A 15,415-nucleotide genomic window follows, 5' to 3' on the forward strand; every position below is an offset into this window, starting at 1 on the left:
CTGGGAGTAAAACTGCAGGGTGAGGCAAGACAGAACCAGAACCCAGCTAGACACAGGTGTGAGCAGCAGCCACGAGGTTCTTTGAAACCAGAACAGAAAGTGTTAAAGCAAGGAGGGTTCATTTGGGGGAAAGAAGTTCCTGAAGAGGCACTGCAGCCATTCCTCCCTTCAGCATTTCTCTTCAACATGCAGACTCTGTTCTCAGCTACATAACCCACAGGACACAGGGAACTTTTTACAAGTACATTTTTATTTAAAATAAAAATTAATTACGGTGCCTTTTTAAAATAGGGTACTGCACAATCTGTATATGCAACACAGTTTTTGGTACGGAACATATTTATTGAGCAATATCCTTAAATACTAAATATACATTAATGGCTTGTTTGAGAAACATGACAACAATAATTCTGGTATCTTTTTCTCTTTAGTCATTTAACCACTGATACAGATTTCCTATAAACAGTATTAGTTTTCATCTGTACATGTGGTACATAGTTAAGAAGGCAAATCTTTGAATATTTACATTCATGCATTGATTTAAACACACTATTTTGCTGTTTAAAATAATATAGTTTTGTTTGTACAGGTGCAGGGAGTATTGTAAATAGATATCTACCATAGGTCTGATTCTCCATTGCTTGGCAGCATCTATGGTCATGACCTGGTTGGAGCAGGAGGCCCACACTTGCTTCACATGCTGTGACCATGTGGCATGCAAGACTGGACAATTAGGTCCCTGTATAGATATATATATCAATATATTTATATCTTATACTTGATAGAACTCTCCTCTTTCCCTCCAAGTCTGTTTTTGCAGCATCTATTCAAGGTAGAGATGCTTTCCTGGTCACATGGCTGTGTTCAGTCTGAGTCAGGAAGGGCAGCAGGGCTAGAGCTTCAGCTCCACCTTCTTGGTGCTGCTGAGGACTGAGGAAACTCAACACTTTGCAGCTCAGGCCCCTAAAGTGCATTCCCTGCTTGCATCTTCTAGTGGTGATCCTTGAGAAGAAATTTTGAATTGATGGTCTCTCTCAGACTGAACACAGCAGTTTTCTGGGTCTCTCTGGTGGACAGAGGGTTCAGAGCAGTTAACTTCTGTGTAGAAATCACCCACCTTTTTAACTGCTGGGGATCTGGCTGTTTTGTGAATGAAGCTACACAGGACCTTTCTATGCCTGATATTTTGGTGGCTAAATATAAACTAAAAATGCTTGTAAAGATGTATTTTGGATTTCCAGTTCCCCAGAACCAAAGCCACTGCTTAGTGAAGCCCTCATCCATCAAGCCTATGCCTTTCCCTTTGCACCTAATCAGAGTACAGTAAGGAAATACAGAAACCTCTTTCATTAAAGCTTTGCAAGTAGTTAAACACAACCTTAAACCACATCAGCAAATTTCAGAAATCATTTGTCAGTGACATTGCCTTTCTCGCCCCTCTTTTCTGAAGACTTGCATCTGCTTCCAGTCTATTTTTGCAAACATCTTTCTGAAGATCACCTGAAATTTTGGTGCTGTGTAGTCAACTGTACATAGGCAGGAATCTAAAGGTAAAAGTATCCCCTGTACTGGGTTTCCCATCTGTCCCTGCCGTGGAGCTGTGCAAGTGCTGAGAGAAAAGGGAGAAAAGGCCCTGGACAAGCAAAGGAACAGCTCTCAGCCTGTCTGCTGATGCTCTTCTGTGGCCAATGGATTAAAAAAAAGCACACTGGGAAATGTTTAAGAAATTATATACCCAAAACATTTATTTAGTACCAGTATTTGGATATAACGATAGTGTAAGTCTGCCTAGCCAAATAGGATATATCTCTGAAAATACTGCCACAGAGCTGGTATTTTTATCTTGATTATACAGCTGGGTAAATTGAGGCACAGAAAGGCAAAATTATTTGCTCGTAAACAGCAGATCAGTGACTTGAAAATAGATCCCAATCCCTGCATGCTGCTCCTTGAAATGTCCTGCCTCCCTACTCTCCATGAAGTTTCAAATGTTGATGTTCCACTGAAGAGACTTCAGGGGGCCTGGGTTTACTTGCAGGTTATGACATGCACTGTGGTCTTCTCTCAGCAAGGACATTTTACCATTGGCAACACTGAAAATCAGACAGTGTACAGTGACCAGCTCTTTAGACTTTTTCTTGCAAAAACAGACACATTTGGATGGACATAATGAGCTACAAATCCCTCTTGTGATTTTGGCCTTACAGAACATGCCTTTAAAGCTGTATTAGGCAATAAATTAAATCAATAATCTTTAGGAGAAAGTGCTAATCCTGAGCCCATATCATGCTAAACTCATCTGCATTCATACTTTATACTCTCAGCTAAACATGCAACCATTCTCAAACTATGCCATGTTTATGCAAAACCAACTGGAATAAAAAAAGAAAGGCAAACATAGGTAACTACACCAAAATAAACGTTATAGATTAAAAAATACTCTAGAAATATACTTGCAGTATTTTTATTATAGTATTTGGGGGCTAAGTGCTTTAGGCAATCAACATTTGGGATACTAGACTCAAAGTGTAAATTCTGTCATTTTAATCCCACTTTGGATCTAAGAACATATCACTGTCTTGTGCAAGCACACAACATGAGTACAGGAGGGAATGATAGTACTCCTGGGCAAAGGGTTACTTATTCCCATTCACTTTTGTAATTGCACTCACTTCTTAAGAAAGTCTAGCCTTTAAAAAATAATTTTATGTAGCTAAACTTCTACATAGTGATGACAGGCTAAAAAGCTAAATTAATAACTCCATGAATTCCTCAACAGCAGTATATAGCAGCATTTCATTTTATCATCGAAAAGATACTTATATTTACATATAACCTATTGTTCAACAGGTAATAGAAAACTAGAGATGGGCCTGAGCTGAAAACTACTGATTTGAACATCCCAGGGGTTTTTTGGGGAAGGTCTGCAGAACATCGTCTTTCTCAACCATCCGGCCAAACTTCACATCCCGGCGATAGACCAACGGCAGACGGGAACGCGTTCAAAATGAAGGTCTGATTTCTGCAGTTCAGGCACATCCTTATATAAAACTGAAAGCATCGGTGTGTTGCAGTACCGAGGGACGTGACCACTGGGGCACAGCCACGTCCTGCAGCCAGGCTGGGTCGGTGCCTGCGAGTCACTCATAGACACAGAGATCCAGTGGTACTGAAGTTGGACATCCAGACAAGAAGCCAGGGTGGAAGTTTGTCTTTCACTGCATCACTACTTTCAGCACAGAGGTAAATGGAGACATACACATGGAGGTGTGACACGAAGGAAAGCTTTCAGGAGGTGGGGAAAGACCAGCGTCTCAGCTAGTCTCATCTGAGTCTAACCTGAGATCCTTCATGAAATGAATTTGGGTGGATTCAGCTTTGCCTTCAGTAGTCTGCAATCCACATCATGGAAAGCACAACACTAAGCTATTTTATGCTGAATTTGGCACGATCAGCAGCCTCTGCCCAGGAGATGCAGTGACTGAGTTAACATGGGTACAACCAGCTTACCAGACCCTCAAAAGTGGTCCTCCAAGCCAGACCTACAATGTCCTCGGTGGGTCAGTTCAGGAGATGGGACACTTTCAGGAAACAACACTAATCAGTGAATGAAGAGGACTTCAAAGGGCTGCTATCAACACAGTCCTGCCAGTACTCACACCAAGATGGAACCAACATCATTCTGTAGGGTTTTCCTTGGGGAATCAGTGTGATGCAAACACAGAGAAATGTGGAGAATTTCACAAAAAAAAGTTTTTTAAAGATAAAAAACAAAGTGTGATGCAAAAAAGGAGGCTGATTATGAAGTAATAGCTTCCCCCAGAGAAGTGGTGCAGCCACCATCTCTGGAGGTATTTAAAAGACATGTAGATGTGGTATTTAGGGATATGGTTTAGTGGTGGACTTGGCAGTGTGCTAGGCTAGCAGGTGGCCTTGGTGATCTTAAAGGTCTTCTCTGATAGCAATGCTAATTGCTACATTTTTTCTTTCTTTTGCCTGATAAGTCTTCAACCATGGAAACTGCATAGTCACCAGGTTAATTTCCTGGGATAAATCACAAGTTCATGCAATTTTTGGTTGCTTGATGACTTAACAGGAAACTTTGTTCCTTTTTTAATAATTAAATAATAAGAATGATAAGAAAGAAGTGTAGGAAACTGCACAGGCTGGAGAATCACGTAGGTGACACCTCCTACCCTTGACCCTCAGACCCATTTATAAGCTGCTGCCACTCTCGCAGATCACCTTCTCCTCACAAGATGCTATTTCAGCAGCTTTTTGTGGACACTCAATTCAAACTGAGTAGTGGGGGGGCAGAGAGGAAGAAGCAGGAGGTGTTGCGACATTGCTTTCACGAGATGCAGCATGCAATGCTTATGCCTTTGAGAGGCCTTTTCTCCAGGCAGCCCCATGGGCGAGTTTATCCTCCCTTCGAGAAGCAGCAAGCTTGAAGAGCAGCCTGCTTTTCTCTTCTGAATCACTGATGTGTGTACTATTTCTGAAATGGAGTCCTTGGCCACAGAGCTCCTTTCATTGTCTTATTTCACCCACCTTGCTCTGTGTGTGTGCTTTGAATGTTTACCACCTCCTGTGCCTCGGTGGGGTTTTGGGGATTATACGACCGCATTGTTATCAACTGTTTTGTTGTTCTGGGAGGAGGTCATTGCATATTCAGCCCGACTGGTTCCATTCTCTTCTTTTCTCATCGGTTTCCTTGGGTGATCCCAGGTTTGGTGATTTATAGGAAGGGTGAGGGGAGAAGAAAGGACAGAGATAAACATTATCTTTGTCAGTACAGATTGAAAGCAAGGGCATGTAAGGTGCATCGTAATGCTGAACTTTTCCTTTCTATTTTCCCTTTTAAAACACAGGTAAAACCAGCAGCTGTATTTTTTCAAGCACCATGATTCACCTGGGAGATGAAGGGTCTGGTCCTAAGCCCTGTTGATGGGCTCCTCATGCTAGCCTGTGTATAGGTACAGGTGTGTATGTTGCACAAGACAAAGGCTGCTGGAAGGAGAGCCCTACACCACCACCTTCACCCCTAGAATGGAGGCTTGGGTGCTGGGCCAGGCTCTGCCTTGGGGCGGTCCTGGGCCTTTCTCCTCAAGGTGCAGTATCATTCAAACTGGTATAACCAGTCATGTCCACTGAGGACCCAACTCATTCACCAGTCAACATAAACCCACCATGTTTGCCCCCTAGCAGAGGATTCATCTGAGCATTGTAGGTATGTATATCTGTGGTGACCACTCCAGACTACCTTCACAGTCAGTGGAGAGAAACAGGTACTTCTAAAAGACAGTTCAGAACAGCTTAATGTGAATACCCAAAATAAGTCAGATGCTTTGTGCCCAAGGCATTCATGTTTCTCTGCATTGCCTATGAAGAAAGGCTACTTTACTAGACCAGAAACAGATATCCATGTTCTAGGTTTCTGAGTCAGTGACTGAAACATGGTGTCTCCTGTAATCTACCAGTCCCTGAGCACCAACCACTGAAGCATTCCCTTTTCATTTTGTTTAGCGGCCAGTGGCGCCATTTCGTAACAGAGGCCAGGACCGCAAATGCTCAGCAAGTGCAGAAATCTAACAAGCATCTGCACATCATGGAACAAAATCATCTTATTTGGGGTTTTAAAGTGACTCTGTGAAGTAAGACCTGAGCTCAAGTCCTGTGACAGCTCATGTAACATCATGTGTTTCCCCCCCAACTTCTTTTCTCAAAACCAATGTGACCTTTATATAAAACTGAAGCTGTACACACAGTAGGAGAAAAAAAAACCTTGTGTTTTCCACATGGATATTTCAGACATTAGTGCTTTGAGATTAAGGTGCTTCTAAGGGGATAAAGAGGACCAGACAAACAAATGTAATACAACAGTCAGTCTGTGCTATTGTTCTTTACATGGTTTAACAAAACAAACAACAATTAATAATAAACAAAAATAGTTAAGGACATTACATTTCAGCAAAGTATTAGTGAAAGATTTATGAAGAATAATTACAGGAAGATAACTTTGTTTTGCTTGTAATCTCAAAGAAAATACTTCTGATTGTGATATGCCACACTTCACTGGTAAGAGTTAAAGCTTGTTAATATTAGCTGCAATTCCAGAATGGAAATGGAAGGAAAGGGGACACTAAGAGCCTTACTGAACCCTTTTTTATCCATTAACATGCTGTGCCTGTCTCTAACTGACACAAGCTTTTATAGCTCTGTCTTTCATGACACTGTAAAGCACCATCCACACTGTCTCATCCCTGACAAGAATGGAGAATCTGACAGCAATACTTCTCTTATTTTCTTCCTGGTAGGAAAAATGGTGTGGTTGTCTTGAAACTTCTTTGCTGCTTTCAAAAATGCCTCTTTTTTTTTTTTTTTTTTTTAAACTCCCCACCCCCCTACCAGCTCCAACCCTTACAGTTAATTCTATGAATGGTCAAAAAATGAAGACATTTTGGTCACTTCTAATTGCTATCTATTTGTCTCGTATTCACCCCTTCTTTCTTTTGCTCTCCTATGTTTTTCTGCATCTCTCCGGTTCCATGTTCTTTCCCTATGTAGCCTTCCTTTTCTTTCTTCATGTTAAAAAATGTCTTCCTCTGATTTTTACCTACATTTTTCTACATTTCAAGACTGACTTCTTCAGTTCTCCTGAAACTCTTTTTGCTTTCCTTCCCCCTTTTTTGCCTCAGTTTCTCTTCCCAAGAGCCAGTGTTTGCTCTATGCCCTCCCCAGGCTGGTCTCCCAGCACAGACCTTGGGAGATTCGCAGACTCTCCTTTGATGGTGAGACCTCTCTGGAAACACTGCTGGAGAGGTTCCTAGTGATACTACAACACTGGTACCAGCATGCATTAGAAGTGTATTTTTTTTCAGAGCCTGCAAATAGTGGAACAGGGTTCTGCTTCTGCTGATCAGCTGCTCAGGGTTGGTGCTAGCAAACAGAGCAACTGCTTTCTTGGGTCTCAATTGAAATGGCTATTTGAGACATTTATTTATGTATTTCTGGCAGACACAAAAATTCAGGCTTGGACAATGCCCTGTTTTAACTGCTTCAATCAATTTGTTTCCAGACATATCAAGCATTGATTTGGGGTCAAACTGGCCTCGGTTACACCATTTAAATGACTGGCTTGACAGACTTGTATGCACTTGTCACAGTGCTTAAAATTGATCTCTGTATTTAGAGATGGAAAGCAATTTTGGCCTGCTGCAATTTTTCAACAGCCCTTTTACATTAGGGCACTGTGTGTCACAAGCTCTTTTTTACTTCAGTTTCATCCGCTGTTGAGATCCAAGCATGTGGGTTTTCCTCTTACACACCAAAGGAAGCACTTTTATCCTATGTTCTGCCTGATAAACTAGATTATGCATGGGCTTCCTATGTGTAATACTCCAAGCCCCCTTTCAGCTGAGATGCTGTGGCCCTGTATTTATGCACTTCCATTCCAGGGTTGCTCTTAATTGCTGAAAGTGATGTTTCAAGTTAGTGATGGAATGAGTAGCAAACTGTTCATATCTGTGACATACTCACTTGGTGGCAGGTGAAACAGGCTGTTTGCTAACAAGTGATTTGCATTGCTTTACAGTATGATTTGGTACACTTTATACTTTGATGTTTAGCAAACAGTGGTGCACTCTTCATGCCAAACATCTGCAAATGAAAGGTACATGCAACTCTGTACAGCGAAGTACACGCCTGAAACGATGCATCAAGGACCGTACTGACCTCTCCACCATGCATGCATTAATTTGCATGAGTCCTAAAATAAGAAAGCATCAAACAGCCATTTAATAATGTATTTAATGTGTCAAGCTTAAATTTCAGATGAGGTTCTGATCACATTATAAATCTTATTTTTCAAAGAAATTCATATTTGGCTGAATGGTCGCATCCAAAGGGTAGTGGTCAATGGCTCTAAGTCCAGATGGAAAACAGTGACAAGTGGTGTCCCTCAGGGGTCAGTGCTGGGCCCAGTGTTGTTTAATATCTTCATTAATGATATTGACGGTGGCATTGAGAGCACCCTCAGCAAGTTTGCTGATGACACCAAACTGGGTGGTGCGGTCGACTTGCCAGAGGGATGGGATGCCATCCAGAGGGACCTGGACAAGCTGGAGAAGTGGGCCCAGGTGAACCTCATGAGGTTCAACAAGGCCAAGTGCAGGGTCCTGCACCTGGGACGAGGTAACCCAAGATATGAATACAGGCTGGGGGAGGTCACAGTTGAGAGCAGCCCTGTGGAAAAGGACTAGTGATCAAAGCTGGACATGAGCCACCCATGTGCAGTTGCAGCCCAGAAGGTCAGCTTCATTCTGGGCTGTATCAAAATAAATCTGTCCAGCAGATGGAGAGAGGTGATCCTGCCCCTCTATTCTGCCCTGGTGAGACCTCACTTAGAATACTGCATCCAGCTCTGGTGCCCCCAGCACAAGAAAAGATGTGGACCTGTTGGAATGTGTCCAAAGGGCGACGAAAATGATCTGAGGGCTGGAGCACCTCTCTTATGAGGACAGGCTAAGGAAGTTGGGGTTGTTCAGCCTGAAGAAGAGAAGGCTCTGGGGGGACCTCACAGTGGCCTTCTGGCACCTGAAGGGGGCCTACGGGAAAGCTGGGGAGGGGCATTTTACAGGGGCCTGCAGTGAGAGGACAAGGGGTAATGGCTTTAAACTGAAAGAAGAGAGACTTAGGTTAGAGATCAGGCATAAATTCTTCAGTGTAAGGATGGTGAGACACTGGAACAGGCTGCCCAGGGATGTTGTGGGGACTCCATCCCTGGAGATGTTCAAGGGCAGGTTGGATGGGGCTCTGAGCAGCCTGTTCTAGTGGGAGGTGTCCCTGCCCATGCAGGGCAGTTGGAACTCAATGATCTTCAAGGTCCTTTCCAACTCCAAACAGTCTGTTATTCTGTGATATTGGCTTGTCATATATCAGTTCTCTGCAGAGCCCTGTGTAAAGGTCAATGTAATAATGCACATTCATACGTAATATGTATGTTCTGCTCTTCAGAAAATTTCCTAGAGGAAACACAGTTTTTGGCCCTCGACCACATCAAGTCACAAAATTCAGCTGGCGTATTTGACAAAACCCTCCCTGCCACTCCTGGCTACTGGTGTAAATTTGGCATAGACCTACTGGCTGTAAGGCAGTTGTGCAGTAGAGTACCAGGAGAGGGTCTCACCTTGTGTCTCACCTCTATATATGACCAAGCAAAAGCTGTGTAGACTTTTCTTTTAATCAGGCCTTTATTATTGTCTCATTACTTACAGGATTATTGCACCTTTGAGGAGAATAAGATCACCTAGAAATAGGAACAGGAGTTTTGTCCAGAAGAGTAAACTGCAACAGAGCTAAAAGGCACAATGAAATCCACACGCTCATACTCTTCAAGGTGCTTTGTGCTTGGAAAGGATGAGAGTTAAGAATAAAACCTCATTTTGTAAGACAAGCCTGAGCATTGCAAACCTGTTTTCTACTGCCTATGTCCAATATCAATCACACACACAGAATCACACACACAGAATCACCAAGGCTGGAAAAGACCTTTAAGTTAATCAAGTCCAGCCTAGGACCTAGCACCACCACACAGGCTAGACCATGGCACTAAGTGCCACATCCAGTCTTTCCTGGAACACATCCAGGAATGGTGCTCTTCCCCCAGCCTGTAGCACTGCCTGGGGTTATCGTGGCCAAAGTGCAGGACCCTGCACTTGGTCTCTGTGGAGTGCCAATGCACCACAGTGGGCACCTGGGAAGGCTGGGCCCCAGGGAAACCCAGCCAAGACAGGAGGGGTGACCTGGGACTGGCAGCAGAAAAATGAAGGGATCTTAAATTCCTCTTCTTCTTGGGATCCCATATCTGACTCAGCACTGCCAGGAGATGCCTGCCTCCACTTGGGATTTGCTGCCCTGGATCATCCTCTTAGGCAAACACCTATCCTGTTTCTTACAGAACAGGAGCGGAGTGCCATTCTTCTTTTAAAATGCAGTTAGAGGAGGAAAGGTTACTTTGCCCTCCCTGCTGTGTGTTGCTGAAGGAGATGCCCAGTGCTCAGAAGACCATGGTGCAACTCCAGTCTATCCTGAGCATTTGTACAAAATTGTAAATTGTGGTTAGAAGACACCTACAAAAATATATATTTAAAAACATTTCATTGTATGGGTATATGTACCCACTGATAGAAGATTTTACCAACAATGAAAGCTGTGAGGCATCTCTGTACTGCCTCTGCATGGCTGTACCTCTGCCAATGGGCAGGGTATCTGTGCCAAAAATCCTTTCTAGTTCTCCTTGTGAAGGTGCTTTCAGTAATACATAAAGAACTTGCCTCTCTTCTCAAGACAGTTTCACCTCGAGGTGGCTCCTACCATGACCAAGGCTGTTACCAAGTTCTGTGGGCGGCCCCACTTTCGCATGTCCCAGCAGAGGGCTGTGCCACAGGGGAAGATAAGAAGCCAGTGAGCTGCCCTCTGGGCCACCATTCCTGCAGCTTGCCCACCCTCCTGTGCTGGCACAGGGCCCCCGGGTCATGCTGTGCCTGCCCACCCCTGGGGCAAAGCAGCAGAAGGGGAGTGTTAAACCAGAGAGCTGGAGATGTAGCACTTATTCGTGCAATGACTTCAAAGCTCTTCTCCACACCCATGAATATTTCATTAGCCATCAACACATAAAAATTAATGATTTTCAATAAAATTGGGTCTTATATGACACACCCATTTGCTTCATAGGATTGGTCTGCCCTGATGTGCCCCCAGTGCACTGCAGAAATATCCAAGCTACCTATATACCAGCAGAGATCCAACTGCAGCAGCATCTTCCTGGGTTACAAAAGTTGTCCAAGAAACAGAGTAAGTATCTGGTAAGTATAATTTCACTCAGCTTCATCTCCTGAGCTAGGATGCTAGCCGTACCTGTGGCAGCTATGTTTAGAGCTCCTGGCTAGGCTTCACTGCTGAGAGCCCAGACATGATGGTGTGTGGGCTACAGTCACACTTCAAAAACATCCTTATTTAGCAGCTACAGGATAGGAAAGGAAGAATACATTTTGTGATGTTAATCAATTACTAAACCATCTCTTCAAATAGCCTGAATGTTTATAAGATCATAAAGAATGTGAATGGAGGCTGCTTAAACCTCAGTACTGGGGGTGTTCATCAAACAGCCCTTTGCTTCATGCTGGCCATCAATCATCAGAGGTGCATCAGTTCCTGCAACAGCAACTGGTGGGCAAAACAAACTTGGCTTTCTAAGACTGGTTTGTAAACAGGACCCTGCTAGAGGGGCTCAGTGTACTGACAGCAGTTGCTTTCTGGGACACAGCCATTGAATTGGTGTGCAGTTGCCCACCACAAGCCTTGCCTGATGCCTCACCTGGGCTGGCCAGCCTGGTGTTATGGCCCAGATGCATGGGGCTCATGTTAAAGAAGTCACATTCTGACTTCTCCCTTTGATTGTTTCAAAAGGGACCAAAAAAATTCACTCTGGATATTTTTTATTTGATTGTGTAAAGTCAGAAATCAAAGAAGAAACCCTGATGGTAAGAATTCTCTTAAACCTCAGTTTTTGAATATTAAATTAGTTAACAGCCATATGTGAATGATCTATCTCTCCAGAAAACAAGCAGCATACTATTAATTGGTTTTAGGAAGAGGTACTGGCTCACCTCCCACATGCAAAGCAAATGTTTTACAGTTATAATACAAAGCAGCTCCATCTGGACAACTTTCAGCAATGCACTCACTACTGCTCAATGTTTGTTGAGGACCAATATTCAATATTCTCAATCTCCCAAGGCTTTTACATGTATTCCCCGAATTTCCATCTCCAGTTTGGTAAGTTAGGAAGTCCAGCATCTAAAAGACAAACAGTTTTACCCCAGTTTTTATCACTTATTATCCCAATGGTGATGTTTTTGACTTACTCTTCCAAACTAAAAATTCTTCTAGATAGCCTGGATGATGTTACTTGCAACACTTGGAAGGATATATAATATATTTCGTTTCTTTCAGTTTTAAACATTTGATGGAGGTCTTCCTCATGCTGTGTTGCCCTTTTGCTTCTTATGAAAAAAATTAAGTCTTTTGTGAATTCGAAAATGCCGTTCTTTCCCTAGAGACCTTTGACTACTTCAGTGTTAGCCAAATAAAACTTGTGCTCAGCTGACAAATAAGATTTACAAAAGAAAGCAAGCATGCAATTTTTAACAACTTGAGATGTTTTCTGTCTGTCTGCCATGTGGAGAAGGGGAGACCTGTACAAGTGCACAGAGCTAAGACCATTAGGCAAAGGGGAAAGACTCTTTCACAGAACTGCAAGTCATGTTGCAGCAATAGGCTTTGATCTAACCCCAAGATACCATCTCCTAAGGAGAGCTTCTTCTTTTTTGGCTGTTCACATGAATGTTTTCAAGCCTGCAATTTATGGCTCATTCAGCTGTCCCTCACAGCCATTTTTAGCTGACCGGTTTCCGGAGTATATTTAATCAAGCCCTGCAGGCATGTGGGCGATCTATGTTTTGGGGTGGTTCCATCTCCCCTGTGAGCATGAAATTCCCCGCACTGTGCACAGACTGAGGATCTAGCCTTTGCTGAGTGCTTCTCAGGGGAAAAAAAATAATAAAATCTTTACAGAGCAGCTCTGCAACCATTCACAGGCACTTAGAGGTTCCCTGAGCTGGTGCACTCAGGCTGGAAAATGTGGTGGGCAGATCTCTTTCTGCAGAAGTGCATCTATCCCAGACTGCTGAAGTCACTCAGGGTATATTTGAAGGGAGGAGGACTTGGCTTGTTCAGATTGCAAGTAATTGCAGTAGATTGCTGAGCCACACGTGAAATTTAAGAAGTGGAGTTTAGACTTCATTTATTTTCAGCAGTGCAAAGTCAGAGTAATTCCACAGATTTAGCTGGGCTTGAGGAGGATTTGTTCTGATGTTACAGAGGAAAAACTGTCCCTGGGAGACTAAGGTGATGCAATCACATTTCCTACTAGGTCTTCAATTAAGCTAACTTCACAATTATGCTCCTACACAAAACTGATCTTAAGGAAGAGAAGCAGCTTTATTAGGATACCAGACTATTCACTGACATAATTGATAAAAGTACTTTCAGTGACCTCTCACATTACAACCCATTCTTTGCATTCCCTGTAATGATCTTTAAAAGGTTTTATTGACTGGAGGGATATTACAGCCGATGTTATCCATCAGGCGTTCTCAGTGCGGAATACATTGCTGATATGTTTTGATGACAAAAGGAAAAAAAGAACGGGCCTAATGTAAAAAAATAAGCTCATGTTACTAGCCTGCTAGCATGGCCAAAAGCCACTAAATGAAAAAAAAAAAAACAAACAACAAACCTGAAGAAAGATATTACATGCATAGAATGAAGACACCTTGCTTTGAACAAAGCCAAAACATGCCAGGAGGATGAGCATGGCCATGGCTGGCAGTGCCTGTTGGGGATGATCTGTGTACACTCCTGCTCCTCAAAGGCCTGTCCTGCCACAGAACACTGTAGGCAGCTTTGGTATGTTCATGGAGCTCAGTTCATAGCACACCCTGCTCTGCCAAGCACTGCAGAAACAACATGCAACTGTCAGTATATATGTAGCACCAGGATTATATGTAACTATTGCATCGGGAATGATCTGCCCTAGCAAGTCTATAATGTACAGAGAGTAGGCAGCTCAAATGTCTTGCCTCATTTCTTATAGAACACAATAAACAGGCTAGAACAATCCAGTCTAAGAAAAGAAAGAGGGGGTTGCATTAGTCGCAGGGAACACCAGAAAAGGAAAAGGGCATTTGAAAGGAAAAAATGGGAAGGCACCATGGGTAAATTTAAGCTGGAGATGCAAAGAAGGTTCTTTTACTCTCAGTTTGAACTGGGACTGCTGGAGGAAGGAGTAGGGAGAGAGGGAAAACTACACAGCTTCAAGAGAGAGACTGGTATGTTTGTGAAAAGGTTCAAATGCTACAGTGCCCACAATGTCAGGGACAGACAGGGTAACCCAAAGGTCTTGTTCTAGTCCTGTGTTACTAAGATGTCTAGGCTGCTCCCCTGAAGTATCAAAGAAGGAAGACTGACAGCTGCAGGGAGCTGAAACCATCAGTGTATCAGGAGGAATAATTTCAGTGAACTTCAGGTGCAGCCCCAGTTTCCCTGGGATTATTCTCAGGGATCAAGGCAAGTAGGTGCTCTACTATGGCACCTGATTCTAGGTGATGACTGGGAACAGGTAACAGCTAATAATGAAGGCTGTACACTCACTTACTTTGTTTTCCCTCATTTAATGCAGATCAGAAGGGGGAAGAGAGCAGCTCTTCCTGGAGCCCTCCTGTGAATATTCTCCAGGCTAGTGCAGACTGGATGTATCATGGCAGCTGCTGCATTATGCTGGTGTCTCAATAAAATAAAAGTCACAGAGCTTGTGTAATGCTGGACAAAAATCTAAGGCTGCCCCTGAACCAGACTGTGCACACTCCTGGGCTTCTGTGCCCACAAGCTGAACACACATGCAGATTTGATCCCTCATTTCTGCACACATCTGTGACAGCTCTCCATGACCCACACAAAACTGAGACACCGATGTTCTCACAGGTGCTGGGATGAAGGCAACAAACACTCCTCTGCTCATTTGCCACTCAGTAATACAAAAACACCAGTCAAAGGTTAATTAGATCTTTCTCTTAGTCCAATAAAGTCCTTCTGGAATAGATTGAACAACACCTCTTATTATTCAATACCTTATACATTCAAAGGGCTTAACAAACACTAACTAGGAAATCTGGAGAAACATGCTTTTCAAGTTCCCAGCTGTACCAACCCTCATCCATACCTTGCCTTTTTAAAATATAGACAACAAATCTAAACACATACCTTGAACAAGACATGACAGCTACTTAACTGCTTCTCCTCAGCTACAGTGAGGTCAGTAGAAGACTATAAATAAACTGTTATTTAGCTGGGTTCCCAATTAGAAATTGTCCTTACAAGAAGATACCCGTATTGGAGGGGAAAATGGAGAAGGGAAAGGTACAGGAATCCCCTACCATGGTGGGCTGTTGGTGCTGCATGCTCCGGGTCAGAGTGGGCATCAGTACTGGAAAAACATGCAATTGGAATAAGGCGGCAGAGAGAAGAGTTGAGCAAGGGCTGCTCTTCACTGCTTTTCTAGCACATCTGAATGTCTCTCACCAGCCAAGAGACTGTAGATACTGCCATTTCAGGCACTGGACTTTTCTATCCCCAAAACAAAGTTGATCTTCTGTGCTACTTTGTGTCCAGATTTTTTGCTGAATGTAGGTGACTACCTTGCTATTTGATCCCTCGCAAATGCAGGCAACAACTTAACTGATGGACTTGATTCATACAGAAGAACAAGGCTACTGCTATTTCACAGAATAATTTA

At 43.2% G+C, this 15,415-nt stretch overlaps 1 protein-coding gene across 2 annotated transcripts in view; it reads right to left on the reverse strand.

The window, feature by feature from the left end:
- Nucleotides 1-229: 229 nt before the first annotated feature.
- Nucleotides 230-15,415, reverse strand: part of PRIMA1 (proline rich membrane anchor 1) — a 56,618-nt gene continuing 41,432 nt past the window's right edge. The window contains exons 4-5 of one of the 2 annotated variants that reach the window (XM_051621980.1): nt 7,540-7,768; nt 4,675-4,713 (exon numbers count right to left, since the gene is read on the reverse strand). In XM_051621980.1, coding sequence (XP_051477940.1) covers nt 7,753-7,768 — 16 coding nt within the window. In that variant the 3' untranslated portion in view covers nt 4,675-4,713; nt 7,540-7,752. Of the gene's footprint in view, nt 4,714-7,539; nt 7,769-15,415 lie in introns of both variants that reach the window. The other variant, XM_051621979.1, reaches the window with a different exon arrangement.

Source organism: Apus apus, chromosome 5 (assembly GCF_020740795.1).
Source record: "Apus apus isolate bApuApu2 chromosome 5, bApuApu2.pri.cur, whole genome shotgun sequence".
NCBI classification, from domain to species: Eukaryota; Metazoa; Chordata; class Aves; order Apodiformes; family Apodidae; genus Apus; species Apus apus.